Source organism: Psilocybe cubensis, chromosome 6, assembly GCF_017499595.1.
Source record: "Psilocybe cubensis strain MGC-MH-2018 chromosome 6, whole genome shotgun sequence".
Taxonomy (NCBI): domain Eukaryota; kingdom Fungi; phylum Basidiomycota; class Agaricomycetes; order Agaricales; family Agrocybaceae; genus Psilocybe; species Psilocybe cubensis.
The window spans coordinates 752965-775971 of record NC_063004.1 but is presented as its reverse complement, the minus strand read 5'-3'; the positions used below and the strand labels follow the sequence as shown (position 1 = coordinate 775971).

At 46.0% G+C, this 23007-nt stretch overlaps 4 protein-coding genes across 4 annotated transcripts; 1 reads left to right on the top strand and 3 right to left on the bottom strand.

Moving 5' to 3' along the window:
- Positions 1-4399: 4399 nt before the first annotated feature.
- On the bottom strand, positions 4400-5494 carry JR316_0006757 (Mitochondrial nicotinamide adenine dinucleotide transporter 1; the record flags this gene model as incomplete). Its single annotated transcript, XM_047892503.1, has 4 exons — positions 4400-4442; positions 4528-4825; positions 4881-5049; positions 5114-5494. 4 exons carry the CDS (start codon positions 5492-5494, stop codon positions 4400-4402), a joined length of 891 nt encoding a protein of 296 aa, XP_047747785.1.
- A 1669-nt stretch (positions 5495-7163) lies between these two features.
- JR316_0006756 (uncharacterized protein) lies at positions 7164-8222 on the bottom strand (the record flags this gene model as incomplete). The annotated part of the gene is made up of 1 exon (XM_047892502.1): positions 7164-8222. One exon carries the CDS (start codon positions 8220-8222, stop codon positions 7164-7166), a length of 1059 nt encoding a protein of 352 aa, XP_047747784.1.
- A 7758-nt stretch (positions 8223-15980) lies between these two features.
- On the bottom strand, positions 15981-17708 carry JR316_0006755 (uncharacterized protein; the record flags this gene model as incomplete). The annotated part of the gene is made up of 3 exons (XM_047892501.1): positions 15981-17032; positions 17098-17484; positions 17534-17708. The coding sequence occupies 3 exons, from the start codon at positions 17706-17708 to the stop codon at positions 15981-15983; spliced, it is 1614 nt and encodes a 537-aa protein (XP_047747783.1).
- A 1273-nt stretch (positions 17709-18981) lies between these two features.
- Positions 18982-22570, top strand: JR316_0006754 (2-oxoglutarate dehydrogenase, mitochondrial; the record flags this gene model as incomplete). Its single annotated transcript, XM_047892500.1, has 10 exons — positions 18982-19344; positions 19403-19652; positions 19709-21548; positions 21601-21616; positions 21673-21717; positions 21776-21935; positions 21997-22097; positions 22166-22216; positions 22289-22456; positions 22508-22570. The coding sequence occupies 10 exons, from the start codon at positions 18982-18984 to the stop codon at positions 22568-22570; spliced, it is 3057 nt and encodes a 1018-aa protein (XP_047747782.1).
- Between the last annotated feature and the right edge of the window lie 437 nt (positions 22571-23007).

The window sequence follows — 23007 nt, the reverse complement described above, 5'->3', positions numbered from 1 at the left end:
ATGCTTCAGGGTCAGGGGGGCGTGATTACCCTAGCTGCTAAGTCTAAGTCCAACCTTAGTATGATGTTTCCCGTTCATTTCGTTTTCGTTTCCGCGTGGATGGGGAGCCGCTACGCTTTTTTGGGGGGGTTGGTTGGTTGGGCGCAAATGAGGTTCTTTTTTTGTGTGCTGTGCTGTGTGCTATGTTTGGACGGTGTCTATGTTTGGTTTGGTAGTACCTGCCCCTTTTTCTTTTTCTTTTCTCTTTTCCCCCGTTTTTTCGAGTGTCTTGCTCTCCTTTATATGATACACTCTTCCAACTATCGAATGATTTTTTTTTCTTTTTTCTCTTTTCTTTCCGCTATCTCTTTTTCTGCTATGACTACGTTTTGCTCGATTGTCCCCAAAATCAACCCAACTCCAGTTCTCATTTCATCGAACTTGGCCCCACACTCCTTTACCCCATTTCCGTCTCTCTCTCTCTCTCGTTCTCCTCTCTATATCATGCACCGTCATTGTTCCCATGTGTTTTTTTTTTCTTGGAACCACTTCTGGATACCTCTTTTTAACTTTTGTCAGGCACCCCTTTTCAACTTAAATTTATCTTATTCACTTTCTCACCGCCTACCCGCTTTTTTTTGGCCTGTCGTCGTATTTCTTGGTCCTCTAACCTCCTGGGTACTATTCAACCTACTCAATTTCTTGCACCACTACCTCCATCATCATCATCATCATCAAATACCCGTATTCGAATCCCTCACCAAGGTCCAACCCAGCTATTTCTGCATTGTACTGTAACACTATTTTTTTTTCATCCGATTTTCCCTCCAGTGCATCTCATTTCGTTTCCTGCCTGCCTTCTTTTTTTGTGATACCATACAATTACAATTACATCGTGTTTTAAATGTGTTACAACCCTCAATTCATTTACTTTGAATTGAATCTGCATGTGTTATTGTGTCCTCGACTCTTCGGTGTATATTCTTATCATCCCAAAAACCCCAATTCCCAACCCTGTCAAACATGGACCTCTCATCAGTTATCAGGATCCATCATGATGCATGACGTCCGACCTCAACTTGCGAACTGACGTCAAGTATTAGCAAGTACAGTTATCTGTTGCACGCACGTCTCCCGGGGATACAAACTCTCCGAATCGACGCAGGCGTAGCCTACTTCTGAGCGCCACATCAGTGAGCGTACTTTTGCCGCCAAGGCACGCAACGGGGGGACGTCATTAAGCCATCGACGTCATAACATACATACCCTCGGCGGGATGAGATCGACAATTCGCGCAGTGTTGGCTGGAGTGGCCCAGTTTTCTTGGTTAAAGCGTTAATAGAGTTGTTACCATCGATATCAGTGGCTATCAGGCGGACTCTTGATGTCCCAGAGCGCAATTGTATCATTATGACCTACACGTTCGAAAGCCCAAAGCCCAGAAATCATTTGATGCTCCTTGGATGCTCCTACAGCGTTCTGGTTCATTGGTGATACAAACAGCGGCGCCCGCCGCTGCGTGCTTTCTCCTAGTGCACATGCTGCCTACTACCACAACGACAATTTGCATATGGACAAACTCACCCTTTTACAGTAATTTTGTATCTTTAATCCCTCGTTCACCTGCGCCATCCATCAGCACATCATTCGCTCGTGGGGACGCGGAGCCAGTTGTTTATTGCTCTCATATGGTACAGATAAATCGCACTGTGTTATGATTTTTCCATGATAAGGGAGTCCGGGGGACCTTGGTATGTCAGTTTCCAAAAACGATATGTTTTCTGATGGCGGACATTGGAATAGGCTAAAATCCAAGTCTGGCCGGCCGCTGTCGGCTTTGACCTCTCTTAGCTCCCTCCCACAACCTGTAGCAATTGCAATCTCCGAGATCACTCCATCTATCAGTTCAGCAGTGTCTACATATGTCGTCCTCGTCCTTTGACGTGGACATGCATCTGTCAAGTGGACAATATATCCCACCCAACCAAAGTAAAAGTTGTTCAGCTATCTAATCAAGTACGTGTTTGTTTTGAGGAAAACTGAGTCCTTCCAAATTGTATCCATGCTCCAACTTCATTTCCGAGGGTAAACAAGGCACGGTGATATACACAATATCCAGACAGATGCCCGTTTCTCTATACCTATAAACAGAGACTGCGTCCGAGGACGACTGACAGCAGGCTTTGACTGTAGCTGGCTATAGCCAGGTCAAGCGTCGCCTTCTCGCCGCATACATAGATTGTGATTGCTTTGCATAATTAAACTATATTTCTACCCCGTATGAGTGCGTATGTATTTATTGACTTGGAATGAGGGTCCTCCCATGAGGTTTTTCCGAAAACGGGGTCCGCCAGTGCACATGGATATAATTGAATGGCCGTTCCGAGGCCAGAGTTAATAGTCATCATGATGCACGAGGCCTTCAAAGGGCGTCCCTATCCATTGGGTTGGCTCACTGATACTACATAGGTGAGTGGTGTGTTATCATAAAGATGTGATGTTTTTTTTTTTTTTTTCAAGAACAAGATTGAAGACCAACTCAACGACCTGCATCGACATCGTCATTTATTCCAAGTCGCGTTCTAAAGCCGTGATTATCATCTCTTCGCAGTCTGACATCACCTCGACGTCCCCATTTCGACTAAATAAAGCGTATCTTTACTACTATTGCGCCCTTTTCCGCTCAATCTTCAGCGCAACGACGCGCTTCGCTTTTCGACACGCGTTAATAATAACAGTTTATCACAAATTAAACTTTTAATCACATTCTGCCCTTGTGCGCTCTACTGTTAGAGTGTTATTTTTACTTTTTCTTGTGCGCGAGCGCGGCGCGTAGTACGTACAGATGGAGCACAACGGACAGCCGCGCGCGAGCTGTGTCAACAACTCTCTATATCCGCGAAATAGCTTCGTCGCTGGGAAATTGGCATCCTGCTCGTTTATTCGTTGCAGCGGTATCAACGGGTTGTCTACGCTGGATAATTCAATATGTTATTCCTGTTTGATGTAATTCTACTACTGTTGGGCTGATACTAGTGGTGCTGTGTCTATATTGTTGGTCCGCTTCATTCCGTCGCAAGAGATTTTAGTGATTTGCAGTGGAAGTAGGTAACTGCCGAAGTATACAATTGGCGGCTCAGCTAGAGCGTCGGCGCTGAAGATACAAGTTATGAAGGTAAAATTATCTCGACCGCACGCTCATAATCTAGCTCAGTATTGGTGGCTCATAGGTATATTTGAATTCATAATGTCATTTTAACGTTCTGTCTTTCTGTCTCCCTTAGATACATACACAATATTTAATGCCAGCCGTTTCTTTGTCCGTCAAATTCAAAGTGCGAACTATTCTCGTCAAACTTGAAATCATGTTCTTCACCAGTTTGAGAAATAAGATGGCCAAATATGGCTTAGCCTACAACATGCATTGTCTTGTCTATTCCGACGTCGACAACAAATATAATGTCGCCCAAACCTAAAAATAGAACAGTTCAAGAAACGACCTTCTGCCTTCTAGCCTTGCAAACTCGACAAAGATGTACAAGGCGTTCTTCGTACAATAGCTTCTTCATGGGAAAAAAGCGATGAAAGTATGGCTTAGAGAGACATAGCCTCAGGACGCGGTTGGTCTCAAAGAAATGGAAAGAATATAGTAAAGAACTTCTGAGTGGAATTTGTCGAATGCGTGTGCGGGAAACATACAGACAAGTAGCCGGGGCACGGGCAATCGGAACTCCTAGGACAGCTCCTGGAATGCAAGCTACCGCTCAGGGAAACATAAAAACCCATACCCAGAACAACGTCCAATACTCAGACTGGACATACGAGAACCCCCCGCCCACGGTGGAATACAGCTAAAGAAAACAATGATATCACTGATCTGTAAGTAATTAATATACATGTGTGTGTGTCAGTTCTGAACTTCTAAAAACAAAAGGTAGGATAGATATATAACAAAGACAGGGAGAGAGAGAGAGTTTTCGCCTTCGCCTTCGCCTTCCTGACCTGACAGAGTGCAATGGCCGGGGCTTCTTTGCCAATGGCAGGCATGTATGCGCCTTGAGGCTGAGGACTCGCGCGTGTGTCATGGACCACGGCTATGGCTGCGTGACCGGACCGCAGAATCGATCATGAGGTCGGCGAAATGGTATCCTGTTAATGGAGGATGTGAATGATGATGGTATGAATCGGCTGTTGATTTTGCGGTGGGTAATGGGGTGTAGTGGGTAGCATGCGAGTGATGGTAATGGGAATGGTAATGCGGGCTATTGGTGGTGCTGGCGGTCATAGAGGATCGCATCGTGCAATATATGCGGGGTGGTATACTGAACGAAGCTAGGGGTCAAGGGCAAAGAATAATGAAACACGGGATGTACGAGGGCAATTCTATGCAAGCACACCGTGTACATGAATATAATATGCGTTACCACGTCCGAGCGGATAGATGTCTCATGAGAAGTTCATACCTATCAGAAGAGAAAATGTCAAGTCGAAGAGATGAGACAGACGAAAAAAATGAGGATTGATAATAAAGAAATATCCGAAACTCACGTTAGCATCGTCACAGCACTATTAGGCACAGTGCGAATCAAATTAATAGATAAGCCCTTATACAGGGCGGTCCAGCCTTCCTTGGCTATCAACTTCTTGGTGGTATATACGATGCCTCTCTTTGAATGCTGTTTGACCATGCCATCGGAGGATAAATCGTCCGCTAGGGGTCGTCTCTGAGTTTGAAGACGGGTCCGCACGACTTCATGAGGGTAAGTCGCAATCGATGCGGTCATCTTGGATATAGCGGAGCATGCAAGAATAGTTTGACTCGTTATTGGTGCGTCAGAGTCGTCTTCTGTGATGGTAATCAGAAATAGTCTTTTTGAGGTTCTATGAAATTAAAAACGTACGAGCCCAAATCTTCAGTTGTTCATACAAGGGAAACTGGACTGCGACGTGAAGGATACCTAGTAGACTAGGTAACAGACCTCGGTAGAATGCTCGGGGTCCCTCTGTTCGCCATATCGTACGCGCAGCGTCCAATGTATGTTTATATCGCACTTCGCCCTTCATTTGGGTCTATACCAAAAGGAAATCCGCAATCAGTGGACGTAATGTGTTGGTACGGACGACGGCGACATACCATGAACCGCGTCTTGATTACCCATAGAGGATTGGTGCAGATTGTGCTGGCAGCCCCCGCCGTCATGGCAGACAATATATGAAGTGTCCATGGATGTTCCCGTGCAACAGGCTGGTAACCCTTAACTTGGGCAGCTGGGTACAATCTTTCGCTCGACCTGACCGCATACATGCCGGTGGTTTTGACTCCGAATGCTGTCTTCACTCCGTCGTAGACTGCAAAGTAGATGGCCCATGTCGGAAGGTACCCAAGGATGGTCGGTCCAAGACCACGATAGAGCCCTCGGAACCCGTTCTCTGTGAGAATTTCCTTGACTGTGCCTGACCAGATGGAAAGTAAAGTGGGATGGGTGGGTTGATACAGATTAGACTTTTGGTTCATACACAGACAATATGAACAGACGCACCTAGAACCCCCAAATAACCCTGCTGCCCCACCACAGCCCTCTGAGCCTGCAACTTGGTTTTAACCACATCCAGCGGGCAAGTCGCTATGCTCGCTGCCAATCCACCGCCGGCACCAGCTAGTTGTCGAACGCGATTGAGCGAGTTAACAGTTGCGTTCAAGACAACATCGGCCTTAGGAGCAGATTACTCACCAATCATGCTGTTGATGCTATTTCCCGTCCATGGCTTTGACTCTCCGTCGCGTGGGGTGGTCGGCCGAGCAGCGTCTGATCCCATATCCCTGCCCCAACGCCTCTGCGCGGGATTCGAGACCGGGAGTGCTGCTAGCAATGATGGATGGTGGAGGAGGTCGACGTTGGTATAATACTGACCGGAATGTGGTTAGTCAAAGCAATTTTTAAGTAGTTATCACCTGCGCGGAGCTCTTTCCGGTTTCTGCCGGATCGCGACTTGCTTATCATCCAAGCAAGGCACCTCTTCATTCTGAGACTATCTTCACCTTTCTCTTTCTACGCTCCGTACATGCACTCTACCCTCCGATGGCCTTCGGATTCGTCACTCGGGACGGACTCTGAGCGGACCTTCGGCTTCTATTGCCAGTCGTTAATTTTTTGGCTTCAAGCAACTCTAACTACGTTCGAGGATATGGGACCGGATCTTGGCTATTGTTCAAATACTGGAATGTCCAAAATGGTGCATCATGTGTGCCTTATTTGATACATCTCGGAGCAGGGGTTATCAAGTTGAATGGTTTCTAGTCCAAGTTCCAACGACTCGCTCACTTGACCAAGTTCATCGTCATCCGATTCTACTCTGTCTGCATAACTATCATTGAGGCCTTGGATGTTGATCCTCTTTGGTTTAACCGCGGACCCGCAGAGACCAGAATAAGGCTCGTACGCGAATCCGATGGCCAAGGCGTCTGCTACCCTGAATAGCCTAATTTTAGGCTAGTGTATCACTGCTAAAACGTCACTGTCTGTCCTGCAAGGATGGCGTCTATCTAGGCGTCTACTGTGTTTACGTCGACAAATTGAAGAATTTCAGCCCCGTGTGGATTTCAAGCTTGTGAAAATGCTTATAAAATGTGATGGTCAATCATCGGTGTGCCAAGTGTTATACTTTCGCAAAGATTCTTCAACATGAGCTAAAATTCAGGTTTAAATTCCCAGAATTACAAGCTTCAAGTTTCAGATACTCAAGTTTATTATCTTACTCGGTTGATTGGAAGCGAGGTAGTGCTAATGAGATTAACCATGGGCCACTTTCTGGGAACCTACGAACATTTCCCCTCAGCAGCTGAGTGCACCTACCTGCCTTAATAATTGCGAGGATGTTTGGAAAGTTTTCTAAAATTTTGCACTCATCCAATAAAGAACCTACCTCAACTTAGTATTTATCCGGCAGCTCACTGGGCAACGATTCAAATTATTACGAAGTATATCTATCACTGTTGGTGTATTGCCGTTTCAACATGCCTGGGATATCTGTTGAAGATAGAACTCCCTCTATGTCAGCCGCGGGTGTCTTGTTCAGCACAGTATATCTGCCTGAGACTGACAAAATATTATGGTACAAGAGATATTCTGATGAACTGACAGGAATGGCGATGTACCCATCATTAAACGGAAACTTTATCACACTTATGAGTCTTTGGTGAATCGCACTTTACCGCGCACCTTTGGCCCATTACCACCACTAGTGTTATCTGCACACAGCTCCCACATTCCTCTATTGCTCGCATTATCACACCATATCTCCAACTCTGTGCGTTTCATAGGCAACTCAAAGATGAACACCCTCTTCTTTGCCACCGCCCTTGATATCCTGAGTCCACCAGCACTCGCTCTCGGCTTTGTAAGAATGACGGTGTGTAGAACGGGGTACATCCCTCTCTCCTCGAGCATCCTAAGCCCAATAGCAGGGTCACCCTGTGACATATCACTTCCACTACTCCCGTACGAAAGGTGCGTGAGAGAGTCAAGAGGCAATTTCTGAGGGATCCTATCTCCAATGAGACGGAGATGGGTCAACCGGCGAAAGAACGCCGACCCATTTGGCGTGTTCAGTAGACTAATCCAACTCTCTGTCCTTGTCGATAGCAAAGTCAAGTCACGACAATCACGATGGCTGATTCGTCCAGAAGGGCTCAGCGAGATAGCCTCCTGCACAATATACGCATTGGACGCAAGCGACTTTAGGTGCTTGCACTTCTTCACAATCGCAATCGAGGTCCCCAGCAGCTCCTCCTGCAGCGGTGTCATCCACATATGCTGAATCAGCGGCGCCAGCTTCGGACGCGCGTGGAGAAACGTGTCGAACGAGCCCACCTGCTCGGGTGTGATAAGCCTTATCGGCGTGCGCGGCAGACACGCGTGGAACGTCAATCGCTGGCAGTACCGCGACGTCCTCACGAGCGACTGGTACGTCTCAGGCCAGTCGGCGCACTGTGCCAGGACGAGCAACGCAAGTTCCGGCGGGAGGTCGAGGAAGCGGAACGACGTCCTCGTCTCGAAGAGGCGCTTCTGCTCCTTCTGCCGCTCGAGATCCGCCTTCTGCGCGGCCATTATGCGCTTCGCGCGCGCGAAGTACTCTGTTCTGGGCTTCATGTTCTGCCTTTCTATGCGTTGCTCTGCTGCTTCCCCGCTGAGTTTATTTATGGTGTAGGTGTAGATCACAGAAACGAGGAAAATGCCCGACATGGTCCATTTCAACCCATCCAGCTGGAAAATGGGAATAGGGATATCCAGCAGACGATGTATCATCTTGCCTGTGGTGCAAGATCATGGTTGGGTCAAACCTCGGATCACAGATGAGCTTTGAACGACTCACGACAGCCAATGAGTTGACGAGCAACAAAGGAGAGAAGGAAATGGTTTCGCATGAGTCAGAACGTGTAAGGCGTGCTGTTGGTGTGTGGGATCTGCTAGGCGGGAACGTGTTCAACACGACCTACATAAGATAGCGGAGTTGCACGAGATGGAAACCTAGTACGATTGTCCACTTGAGCAGACTGGTGAGTGGGATGGTGGGTAATGGTGATTGCAAGCGAACAAGATAAGTAGTCCTGATAAAATGTGCACCAGCGCCCTGTCGGGGCTGCCCAGTAGGCGGTACGAGCACAACGCCATTTTTAGAACTCCGAGTAGGACCAGCTGACTTGCAGCTGATCGTTTCATTAAATTTCAAATATCTCGCGTTCAGCTTGGCAGCCACTATATGATGTCAATGTTGCAGGCGACAATAATGCAGTCGCAAATGATTACATTCAAAAAGTTTTCAACATATCAGAGAAGAGTTCTAGTCTTTCAGCTACAATATTTCGATAACATCATCATAATCCCTTGATGTTGAATGAATCGATTCGCAAAATTACCTGAACAAATCAACTCTGATTAGCACATGAGAAGGCACCCGTTAGCAAAAAGAGATAAATCAAAGTCAAAAGGAACGCGTTATATTAGGAGCCCCCCTCGTACGTTACACCGAAAACCTTTCAGAGGTGTTTCTCTCCCCACACCATGTGACGACACATAGGCTAATGCCCGCGCCTGAATTATGGAGTAGAGGAGAGCCTTTCTTAGTGCTCTGGGTGATACGAACTGAGAATGTCATTCATGCTTGAAAAGCCGGTGACAGACTGTACCAGTCGCTTTCCACTAGCAAGAATCAAGGAACCCCAACGAGGTTCAAGGGGGTATGGTGACCCATTCTCCACAGAGATTCAGACTGAATCTTGACCTGTGGATCGCATAAAGCGTCGAACGCGATAGGGGATATAGCGCAGATCCAAAGACGGGTATTAAAAGCAAATGTGCATTGTAATCACATACCTCGTTGGTGATAGTATATTCTATGACACGATTTTCCGTTGAAAATGCGAAGTGTCTGGCTTGAGATTTTGGTCACTACAAAAATAGCAAGGTTAGAACCTTAGTACGTAAATCGGTGTCAGGTTTCATAATGAACTACTTGGTCGTTAGTGCATACACCCTGAGTCGAACAACATACTTTGGTGTGGTTGTACTGCGCCCTAGGCATACTTTAGTATCAGATGGTTTTCTTGTAAGTAATGTAGTACTACCCGGATTACATGAACATATATACCAAGTCTAATTCCCTTTCACAAAACCGTTGTAATCATTTCTCAAATTTCTTCGTTTCCAACTTATTCCGGCTGCTTCGGCTTTGAAATAATTCGTATAGATGTACCGGAAACACCCACAGCAAGACATATACTGTGTTATTATGCTTTGCCGTGGATAGGCCAATATAAAATCAGTTTAATGTACAATTTTCTGGAATTATTTTGCCCTTAAATATCTGTTGAAATACCTGCTTTAGGGAAGCCATCTTCAGAGGTACCACCCTAAGGCAATACCAACATGTACACTGTTGGTTTTGATCAAACCACGACTTGACCACGGCTTTACCACGACACGAGATTAAATTTCCCACGGTCTGTGCTAATTTTATCAGAATCCTGGGTAATAGGCTGTTCGCACACTCAAAATGTAAGTACTACAACGTAAGAAAAGGTCCAAAACTAGTGAGTACAACTCCATTTCTGAGTGTTCGCATTTTCAACGGAAAATCGTGTCATAATATTCACATATATTCCAGGGCCAGAAAAATGCTGAAGCAAATGGTATGCTTAGAAACCTTGTAAACAGAGTCAGTCAGAAAATATCACGAAGAACAAAAAAACCTACTGAAAAAAAATGGATGTATGAGTGAGGCCAAAGAGCAGTTAACGACCGAGGACACTCATGCAGAGAGCAGGTGGTCTGAATGTGCGGGGAAGAGATGTTATGACACAGGTGGCATTATGGTATCGCAGTATTTCGATGGAGAGGATGGTGGTAGTCGTATATGAAAGAACAAAGGGGCAAGTCGGTGCTATTTATAACGTCATCTGAATACAATCACCCTTTCAATCTGCGCTTCAATGACTTCGTTCCGAGACATCTAATCTCACACCACTGTCAAGGTCGACGAAAACGTCTACTACACAGCTCTTTTCCGTAAGGCTCCGACACATCAAACACATTGGGTTCAACTAATATTCGAATTATTTCTACAAAAGTAAGGTCGTGTTTGATTCAAGTTGATAGTATACTAGTAACCCGCCCCATCTTTTTACGTTTTTTATCTCTGATTCTATCTTCCCAGCTTTGTAAAGTCGTCCAGAAAATTTTGAACTTCAGCGCGGCTGCGTATCAATTTCCTAGGCCACCAAGTTCAATGTTCTCACCAGCTCCACATTTCATTGTCCATTCAATCAACTTACAATTTAGCAGCTTGTAATGCCAGGTCCACATGGTTGGCGGCATGCTGAGCTGGTGCCTAAAATATCAGGACGAAACCATCATTGTACTTGCCATAGTGAAGTCATGGGTAAAGTATTATGCTTACACTCTACAGATAATATCACATATGGCTTAGTAGAATTAATGCTGTACAGTCAAGTAGAACTTACGTTGATCCTCTCCGGGGACGGGGCTGGCCATAACGGTGGCCAACATCATGGCGGCAACTAGGGCTTTAAGAGCGATTGAGAAACTTGGGAATTGCATTTTGGAATTTGATCTGAGCGAAGCTTGGAGGCAACGATGAAGGTCAGGACTTGGACTGGGACGGATTATATATGTTTTGGCCAAGCTAAAAGAGATACGGAATCCCACATGCCCGCATTATTTTGAGAGAAAATGGAATATCAGAAGGTATCTTAATTTCAACCTCGTCATTTTGTCAGTCCTGCCGCAATTCATGTTGTAGCTCCTATACTTAGGCCCTGTTCAGTACAGATCAGTTTCGGTTGCAGTGCGCATTTCAGTTAGTGTTGCCGCCAGAGCGCAGTCACTCTGCAGTGACTGTGACTGCACTCTGTTTTTTCATTCTCCGACACACTTCACAGCGCAACAAAGTCGCAGTGAAGTGCTCTGCAAAGTGTGCCGTAAATTGCAGTGTCAGATAATCTAGACTAAATATGGAAGTATTACATGCATTTTTGTCGAATACATGAGAATGTCCGGGATACCTACTATATATGGAGGATATTTATTGCACATGACCTTTATCTATCTAGATAAGATTGCAATAAAGTATTCAACAGTGCACGTGGTCCAGATCCCTTTGATCTTGTCGTCGACGCACATTTCTGCTTGGTTTTCGCCGGATTTGTTGAGAAAAGTCAAAAAAATTGCTACATTGAAGTGTCTTGGACTATTAGGACACTGAATGAGCAAATACATATAGACAAAATGACTTGCAAAGCGTCAACCTTTCGTCGACCATTTTATGAGGTCGAGACGGTGAATGACGTCACAAACACTTCACAGCACTTCACAGGGACTGTGATCACTGTGAAGCGTGTCACAGTCGCCCAAAAATGGCTTCACTGTCACTGCACTGCACTCTGGCGGCAACACTAATTTCAGTTGCAGTTGTGACCTTTATGTAATACTTACCCATGGTCATGCCGTGACTATCCCGATCATTCCGATGGCTTTGATGCGCAATTGAAACTCAGCGCTTCATGCCACGAGATTGAAAACTAGTTGTATTCTTGAGCTCTTATCATCCTAAATGTTGTCGCATAAATGTTACTGCCATGGTATAAGTAAGATTTAGAAGTGCAGATACAGCTTATTCTGAGTTTTTTGTGATGTAAAAAGTCTATTCGGCATCAGCGGCCGAATTGGAAGTCCAGTCATCTTGAACGAAAGAGTTGGTTAATAGAAGGTATGTATCTCAAAAGCGTACAGTATCTCCTTAATAAATATTTTAAAGAGCATTTATAGGGAACTTCTACAGGTACAAAGTGATAAATTAAATATGTTTTGACTTGTCATTTTACTTCCGAACGTTCAAATAGTTATCGGCAACTCAGCCGGTTCAAGCGGCAACTAAATGGTCTCGCGCCGCGCGGAATGTTACACCAATGACAAATATGTCACGCTAAGTCACACGGCAACTGCAACTGAAATGCGCACTGCAACCGAAACTGATCTGTACTGAACAGGGCCTTAGGTATCCCCCAAAGTTGCAACTTTTCTAAAATAAAACAAAGAAAATCGCGCTTCTTTCTCCAGCAATTTGGCCTGTGACACAGTTTAAATTCTGTAAATACGTCATTTATTTAGTGCCAGACTGCATACACCTGGCGTCTGTCACCGCTGGCGCTCATACATATTTTCAAAGAAAATAAGACCCAGTAATTATGTTTCCTACATTTTTTTGACGTATTTTATTGGAATATAGGCTTCGGGCTTCCCTAATTGGGTAACCCCGGACTCTATATATGAGAAAAATACGTCAAAAACCAACAGGAAACATAATTACCGATACATATTTTTCTATCAAATATGTATCAGCGCCAGCAGTGTGTGTCCCTTGCTAATTTAGGACAACCGAGATACCAGAAGGTATTTCAATTGCATACCTGCTTGTTTTGTAAAAAGTATATTTCTGCAGCCGTTATTGTAATTTGCTATCCTTGACTATCTCCAATTGTGTATCTACGTGTTACAGCTCATACTGCACTACCTACATCTTTAAAAAATGTTGGATCTTTTCCAGTATGCAGTGACGTTAAAAATATCTGTCAGGCCATGATTTGACTACATCAAGCAAGTGGAACTGCGATGCATGCTCTATCTTGAGAAATATTGTTTGATTTAATATTACGGGAGATAAAGACCTAATAGCTTTCGGCTGTTAACCTGCCTAGCGTCATTCTAGTAAGGAAGAGAATTTCTTCTGAGTTTCTTTTTGTCAAAGACCGCCCATTTCAATTTCTCTTGCATAAATCAAGTTATCTGTTTACAAAATGATATGACCGGCTGGCACGCAGTCAAAGATTAGCATACAAGGAGCATTCTGACACTATCTTCCTGTGCAATGATCCAAATAGAACAACGACAAAAGAAAGGGTGATGTCAGAAGATATCAAAATTAGTATGCCTGTTCATTTTGCTTGCCCCGTAGCCTGCCACAGCCCGTTGTGACTTTTCTATACTTGGATATCCCCAAAGTAGTTATAAATAAATATACATCTCACCCAAGCGAGAGACGATGGATTGTTGATACCTCCTCAACCTAGTGACAGCCTCTACTGATTCCCTCTGGTTACTGTATGGTACACCGGATTGTCCTTACTCCAATACCCCCTACCCTCCGTCATTTTCCCCTTGTGTTGTAGCTCCGAGTTATTGCAAATGTAGTTACATAGACGATCTATTCACGCTGGATTGTATGATTTTCCAAAGTGCATTAACACGGCACAATCCTAAAATAATTGTCAGTTGAACCTCCCATGCCAGTACCCAACATGTCGCTCAGAAGCAGAGATATCGGACGGCTCTTGACTGGAGCGCATCGAATAGATATGATTGACGTGTGGATATAAAGGTAAGAAACCGTCATACCCGAGCTACCTTGGAGTGCCAGTATGGGAAGAATTTGTGTATCAAAAGATAAAATCTCAGTTCTATATGTGCTTTATGATTGCCTTGAATATGTTCCGCATGGGACACCTGGCGGAAGAACACTGAGTCAGCGAGCACAAAGATACTAGGCGTATTTACTGCTGTCAACTATGGTAGATAGTTTCTAATATTTTTTGACGCTGTTCCCACAAAGGAAATTACTTGACAATTTGCTGCACTTTGTATATGATTTATTATGTTTGAATTCTGCATCTGTCTGATTCCCACACTCCCCTTGACTCTTTGCAATGCGCCAACGACAACCCTGTCCTATATCACATTTACAATTTTGTAACGTTGAAATATTATCTCCCATCCGTATATATGTCTCTCGTCGCTAATCCAGTGACCGACAGGTTTCTATTGATCGACAAGCGCACCTTGCGCCTACACCTAATGTAACAAAAAATTCAATTATTAGTGCACATGCGGTTAAGGTAAGTATAAGTTCTCATTCTTACAAGCTACATAACAAATGATACAAAGCTTAGTAAAACAATCACTTCATAGACACTTCATTGCAACTTACGTTCAGTTGTTTCCTGTGGAATGGGAGAGGCTAAAGCAGTAGCCAACATCATGGCGGTAACCATGGCTTGCAGAGTGATAGAGAATTTTGGGAGCTGCATGTTCCTTTAATTGAGTGAGACTCAAGTGGGTAACGATACAGGCTGGCTTTGACTATCCAGCATTATATAGGTTTCTCTAGGAAGTGCATAGTAGAAAAAGGATACGCTATATCCGCGTTATCTTTTGTGAGAATTAGAGATCAGAAGGTATATCAGCTTATACCTACTCATTTGGAAATAGTACCATTCCGCAGTCCTGATTGTAACTTGTCTATACTTGCTTATCCCCAAATGTGTATCTACATGTCATTACATGCACACACATACGGTCTACCAAGTCTATTTAACACAGAACAATTATTGAATTTTCTATGGCAGTGGTGAAAGCGGCCAATAAGCATCTGTGTAATAAAGGAGGACAATGTTTCAGAAGGTATCTCATACTTTCCTATGGGTTCCCGGTGGAGTGGAACAGTAGCAATAATAGGTTTGTAACTACATCAGATGCGCCCATTGTCAGTTGTGAATATACTATCTGGTGTAGACAAGGAGGTAAACATAGTCTATGCATTTCTCCTATCACATAGGGTAAAGCAGTGAATAGGTATTAATTTCCCATCTTCAACGATGAGATTGACCCCGTGGGCCGAGACCTAACTAGTGATCTGTCGCAATGGAAGTGTACAAAGAGTACTACCATCTTAGAGCGAAGAAAAACTAGCTGTACTATGACTAACGCCTTCAAGGTTGTGCTGACAATAAATCCGAAGTCGTTCAAGCGCAGATCAAAACGGTGATCGAAACTGAGTCGGCCTTTAAAATCCAATTCAACTTCATGGTTTGTCTCAATCTCAGTTTAAAGAGCGCTCGTTGTCATCAGCATCCGCATACTCCTTTTCCTTCGCCTTCCATCACATAACCACCTGGTGACAGCACCCAAGATAGTGGCAGTCTGAGAGAACTTTCAAGCTTCACCATTCGCTTGTCTCCGCCTCGTGACACCCCCTATAATGCCCACCCTAATGAAATCCAGCATTGTATGCGATAAGTTAAGAGTGCAGTATCGTTCTGGGTAGAAAAGTACTCTATACGTGGAACCTTATAGCCGCTCTATACTTGTGCGTGTAGTCCATTCACATTGGGAGTATAAAAATGTCTTTGGACGGCCGTATAAGGGTACTTCACACTCACGTGTGGTTTGGAAACGTACCTCGGGATCCAAATCGCATTTCATTGACAAGATAGGCGCCGATGACAATGGGAAGAATCGGAATTTTGTCTCAAGGTCATATCAGCAATGACAGTGCAAGTATACCCAAATTGAATTGATGAATCATGAACGTTGAACCTTCGTTGTTGAAGATGCATCGAACTACACAATTCATGACGAGGCATCTCAATATCATTCAGCGGAGTACATGGGCGGTACGGACTCTGCCACTGTATATATAGTAGGATGTGCGGAGTGTCGTAGTGGTTGAAGCCGAACAGCTGCGACAGCTTCAATCTCTCGCATTGCCTTTGAAGACATCTCTCCTTGCATTGAAGAGTTGTTGCCGACATGCGAGTCATTTGTTGGCGTAGAAGAATATGGGGTCGGAGTATCGTCATGACTGCTTCCCGCCAGAAGATTCTTTCGACTGGAAGTTGAGCTCGGTGGCACAGCAAAGTTGATGTCGGAAGTGGATTGATTCGGAATAGGCTGATGCTGCCTCGAATCGCCCATGTTATTCGGGACAGATGTGTACTGTGAATAGCTGGCTGGAGAGGACCAAAGACTGGGAGTCAGTTGAAATGGATCGACAGCATTTCCAGATTCTTGGCCCGTGTGGTTGTACAAAGCGGTGGAGCGTTGCTTTCGATCCCATCGACGAAAATAGATTACGGCCAAGATGGCCATTATGATGAGCACTATTCCACCGACAACTCCACCTGTGATGGCACCAACATTACTCGAGAAGCGTGACCCTGCTGAATTTGTATCGCCGCTACTAGTTAGTGACACTGATGAAGACGGGGAAGAGGAGGTGGCGGTGGTAAAGGAAAGGGAGGCGATGGTGGGGGAGGAGGGGAATTGGGGAAATGAAGAGGAAAAAGAAGAGGAAGAGGAGGTGGAGGTGGAGGAAGAGGAGGAAGAGGAGAAGGGAGAGGAGGGAGAGTGAGAGGGAGCGGGAGCGGGAGTTCCGGAAACTGGTGAAGTTCCATTTTGAACAATCATGAAATCGAGAGCCAAAGGTGTTGTCGAAGAACTGCCATGGTACGTAACAACAATCTGGTGCGGGCCCATTGAGTATTGAGGGGTTTCAAACAATATCTGGTTGTAAACAGTAGTAGATCCCTGCGCTGGACCTATCGAGAATTGGGTCGAAGCTTGGCCATCAACGGAGTAACTCGCTAGTGAGGCACCGTGCGGGTATTCCGTCGGTATGAAGGAGTACCAGCTTAGAGATACACCTAAGTTTGAATATGGATTGATAAGAGGGCTGTGTAGGACTGTGGCAGACGGTGATTTGACTCACCGACGAAGTTGAATGTGAAAATTGAGTTGGTATTTTGCGTGGCATTGGCGTTGTTACCAAGAGAAACCCATCCATTCCCGTATTGTATGGCAGAATCCTGATTATTGACGACAATTTCCGTATTATCGAGAGAGACCGAACTCGAAGGAACATATTGGATGTCGTCGAACCAAAAGGTCTGCCCTTTTTTCACAGACGCGTTCACAGTAAGGATGTGTGGACCGTCAGAAAGTCCGTCGGCTTCGCAAAATATCCAATTATTTTCTGGAAACTGAAATGCAGGTGTGTTTCCTATACTGTTATTGTCAATGAAGCACTCCCAAGTAGGGTCTAGGACGCCCGAGTCGTTGCGAAGATTATTTGTACCGAATACGGTTACTTTTGTTCCTGCACAAAGTTATCCAATCTGACTTGCTGTAGTTGAGTAGTTGCTCACCGGTGAAGCTAAACGACAGGCTCCCATCTACGTTTGTTCCGTGCAGTGTGTCCTTGTAGGGAGCTCCAAAATTTCCAAGATTATCCTGACCGCCTTTGGTTGGAGACCAACCTGAGCCACTGTACTGTATCCTGGAATCAGTGTCGTCGATAATGATTGCTCGTTGAGCCGCCATTTCGAGAACTGTAGCGCAGATCGTCTAGGTAGCAGAGGAACCAACAGAACAGGGAGGGGATGACTGTGTCTTTTCTGTTGCTCAAGCATCAATCAGATTCGAATTTCAATAGTTTGTTCTTCTATGGCCTCCGTGATACGCGATCCTATCATTCAAGCCAGACTTTAAATAGCATGCAAATGGGTGTGGTCTGGGAAGCAAACCGAAGTTGTTAGTTCTCTTTTCCTGTCTCGAATTCTCATATTGACAATAAAACTCGATAATGAGTCCACAAGATGTGAAGGTAGCTGAACGATCGACCGTGTTGCTGGCGAGATTAGGAGATTGGACGGTAATCACTATTGCGTTCGAAATATGTTTCATGGTGGTGCAAAATGATCTGAGGTACATACTGAGGCAATCTTCTGATTGATGTTCAGATGTACTGTGATGTTAATGATCATGGTGATTGAGACGACCTGAAATAGGACTTGCCGTGGGTATCGAATCGATGCTGCCAGTTTGGAAGTGCAAACTTGAATTATCCGAAGAAATACCTAATCCCACTGGATTCGATACTTAAACTTCGCGCATATATTTTGCTCAAATTGAATTTCATTCCGATGCCTATGAATGGCGAAAACCTGTGTCTATCACAACAACACAATCATCAATTAGAGAAACTCGGGGATTGTTCGAACACTGCCAGACATGAATCCACCCATCGAGTTCAGTCTCTTCGCGCATATACTAAAGGTGGAAGCTTCGGATTGTTTTTCTGTGTATCACAAGCGAAAATCCATTTCGTGGCCATTGTCGTTGAAGGAGTTGAGCACCAAATATTTCTTGCCTGTCTGATCATCTTCAAGGCCTTTGCTGAAACCATCAACAACAGCATTGAAATGAACCAACTCACCAACAGGACGGAAAATCACTTCAGAACTTACGAAAGCACGCTATCTGCTCTTCCACCTCCCGCCTTCGTTCGTCCACCCGCAAGTTTGGGATATTTTCGATGAGTGGGATGATTCCATGCTACAATTCAAGGTGCGATTTCGACACTTTTGCTGCAGAAATTAATGAAGGGGAGTCTGGAAGACTCCACGAGACTACTTCAACAAGTTTCAAACGTCGTACATGACTTCAGTGCGATGTCAAGGACAGAGTCAAAGTGGGGCGGTTGTGGTATTGCCGGGTTGCCGGGGAAGGAAGAAAGCGGGCGGAGATTGAAAGGTCATGTGACCGGTGACGGAGAAATTGGATAGATTCTGTGCAAGCGTTTCTTCCTCAAAAAATGTTGACGAGGCAAGTGGTTGGGCGAGTCCCCGCAGCGTTGCGGGCGACGAAGGCCCCTCTCCTCATCACCCCCAGAAAATACGCCCGCTCCCAGGGCACCGTCGCTCAAAGCCCTTCCGCCAACGATCTATTCGCCAATGGCACCAACTCCTACTATGCGGACGAGATGTATCGGCTCTGGAAGCAAGATCCAAAATCCGTCCACCCGTCATGGAATGTCTACTTTTCGGGACTCGACAAGGGCCTAAGTAGCGCTCAGGCGTTCCAGCCGCCTCCAACAGCGGCGACGCTCCCACACCCCGCTGATGGAGCCCCAGCTTTACACGTCGGTCAAGGTGCGGAACTTGACGACCATCTCAAGGTGCGTTTTCGTTGCATCAAAATTGTTAGGTGTGAATGTAGTTGACATTCGTACCCAGGTTCAACTCCTCGTCCGTGCATACCAAGTTCGTGGCCATCACGTTGCTGAACTCGATCCTCTCGGCATTCTTGATGCTGACCTGGCGGATGTCCAACCACCGGAACTTGAGCTCAGTCGTTACGGTTTCACCGAAAGAGATCTGGACAAAGAAATCACTCTCGGACCTGGTATTCTGCCACATTTTGCCACTGAGGAGAACAAAACCATGAAATTGAGGGATATCATCAAATTGTGCAAGCGTATCTACTGTGAGTCAGATTTTTTGTCATCCCTCAAAATCGACAATTCATGGCCATTTCCTCAGGCGGTGCCGTTGGTATTCAGTACGTCCACATTCCCGACAAGGAGCAGTGCGACTGGATCCGTGAGCGCGTTGAGACTCCCAAACCCTGGAACTACACCGTCGACGAAAAGCGCATGATTTTGGATCGTCTCATCTGGTCGGAATCGTTTGAAAAATTCATCGCCAGCAAATATCCCAACGAAAAGCGCTTTGGTCTCGAGGGCTGCGAGGCCCTCATCCCCGGTATGAAAGCTCTCATCGACCGATCTGTTGATAATGGCGTTAAGCACATCACCATTGGCATGCCCCATCGTGGTCGCCTCAATGTCTTGGCCAACGTCATCCGAAAACCCATCGAGGCTATCCTCAACGAGTTCAAGGGCGACGAGGCAGACGACTGGCCTGCTGGTGATGTCAAGTACCATTTGGGTGCGAACTACGTCCGTCCGACCCCTTCCGGCAAAAAGGTATCCCTATCTCTGGTGGCCAACCCGTCTCATTTGGAAGCCGAAGACCCTGTGGTTCTCGGCAAAACTCGAGCTATCCAACACTTCGAAGGTGATGAAACCACGCATAATACTGCCATGGGTGTTCTTCTTCACGGAGATGCTGCGTTTGCTGGACAAGGTGTGGTATACGAGACTATGGGCCTGCATAACCTGCCTTCATACGGCACCGGAGGAACCATTCACTTGATCGTCAACAACCAGATCGGCTTCACCACTGACCCCCGCTTCTCTCGCTCGACCCCGTATCCGTCCGACATCGCTAAATCCATCGACGCACCCATCTTCCACGTGAACGGGGACAACGTTGAAGCCGTTAACTTCGTTTGCCAGCTCGCCGCCGATTACCGCGCCAAATATAAGAAGGATGTCGTCATCGATATCGTGTGCTACCGCCGTTACGGACATAATGAGACCGATCAGCCGAGCTTCACCCAACCTCGCATGTACGAGGCGATCAAGAAGCAGCCGACGCCTCTCACCCAGTACACCAAATTCCTCGTCGGCCGTGGTACATTCACCGAGAAGGACATTGAGGAGCACAAGAAATGGGTCTGGGGAATGATGGAGAAGGCTGCCGCCGCCGCCAAGGACTATGTGCCTACCTCAAAGGAATGGCTCTCTGCTGCCTGGCAAGGCTTCCCCTCGCCCAAACAACTCGCTGAACGTACGCTCCCCACCCGCCCTACCGGTGCCGACATCGATACACTCAAGCGCATTGGCAAGGCTATTTCGACCTACCCCGCCGGCTTCACCCCGCACAAAAACCTTGCGCGTATCCTGAGCACCCGTGGAAAGACTGTTGAGGAGGGTACCAACATCGACTGGTCCACCGCTGAAGCTCTGGCATTTGGCTCCCTCGCACTTGAACGCATCCACGTCCGTGTGTCTGGTCAAGACGTCGAGCGTGGCACGTTCTCTCAGCGCCACGCCGTCATCCATGACCAGGTTAACGAGTCACAGTACGTCCCGCTGAACGATCTCGGCTCGAGCCAGGCGCGCTTCGTCATTTGCAACTCGTCGCTGTCGGAATACGGTACCCTCGGATTCGAACTCGGATACTCCCTCGTCTCGCCCGACTCGCTCACGATGTGGGAGGCGCAGTTCGGTGACTTTGCCAACAACGCGCAGTGCATTATCGATCAGTTCATTGCGGCCGGTGAGAGGAAATGGTTGCAGCGCACTGGATTGGTTGTTTCGCTCCCACATGGATATGATGGACAGGGACCGGAGCACTCAAGTGGAAGGATTGAACGTTTCTTGCAGCTTTGCGATGACCACCCTAATGTCTTCCCCTCACCCGAGAAGATTGAGCGCCAGCACCAGGACTGCAACATGCAGGTTGTCTACCCAACGTATGTCCTGATTTTTCAATTATTTGTTGCTTTACTAATTATATGCGTCCAGCACCCCTGCTAACTACGTACGCATTGACGGCTCTTCCATGTTTACATCCCATTCTGATATTTCTTTCAACAGTTCCACGTTCTCCGTCGTCAAATTCACCGTGACTTCCGCAAACCTGTACGCAGCATCCTTGAAATTTAGAAATGCTTATAGCTAAACAATTTCTGCTTTTCAGTTGATTGTCTTCTTCTCCAAGAGTCTCCTCCGCCACCCCTTGGCTCGCTCCAACCTCGAGGAGATGACTGGTGATACCCACTTCCAGCGCTACATCCCCGAGCCCAACCAGGACTCGCTCGTTGCCCCCGAGGAGATCAAGCGCCACATTCTTTGCACAGGTAAATGTCTGTTTCTCATTAATTCGATATAATGTCTGATGTCGTCTGTTTTTTTTATCAGGTCAAGTCTACGCTGCTCTCGTCCAGGCCCGTGAAGAGAGAGGTATCAAGGACATCGCTATCAGCCGTATTGAACAACTCTCGCCATTCCCTTACGATCTCGTACGCATATATTTATGTGTATTTAGCCTTTTATCACTTACTCATTGCCATTTCTTCGCACAAAATAGATCACTCCCCACCTCGACCAGTACCCCAACGCCAGCCTCCTCTGGTGTCAGGTCCGTACATTCTTACTAAATATATGCTTTAGAGATATGTTCTGACTGCTGTTTGTTTTCCCGGATAAACAGGAAGAACCTCTGAACAACGGAGCATGGAGCTATGTCGGCCCTCGCATCTATACCGCTGCCAGCAAGACGCAACACCACAAAGGAAAATACCCCTTCTATGCAGGACGTGAACCCACTAGCTCTGTCGCCACTGGAAGCAAGGCAAGTCTTCTTGGTCTTATCTTCGCTGTTGGCATTGGCTAATCTCCTTCGTTTCTCCTTCTCTTTTCAATCTTACAGACCCAGCACAAGAAGGAGATTGAAGCGTTCATCAACGCCGCCTTTGATCTCTCTGACCGTTAAAGATTCTAAATTCTATCTCCCTCTTTCCTCCCTTTACATTATTGCTTGCCTTGGCCCATGCTGTGTTGTCGCTTTTCCTCAAGGACATGTACATCAATCGACATATCCATGATAACACTCTGTTTCCCCTCGATATGAGGGGGTGTAAGTGTGTGTCACGTTGTCGTGTGTTTTTTCCCATTCAAACTTCCCGCTCAATTTTTTCTTTGTTCAATCGGCTCCTCCTCTATCATACCTTGTAGTAACTTACCGATGTGGGGCTTGCTTAAGCACTTTCCCCCCTTCCCATCTCAATCTATCCCTAATAATAAGAAATTTTTTTTTTCGACTTTCGAATATTTTTGGTGGTTATTTTTATTAATGCGTCTTCAGTTCCTCTTTGAAATTGTCTGGCTCATTCGTGCATCGTAAATTTCCTACGTGCTCTACGACATTCG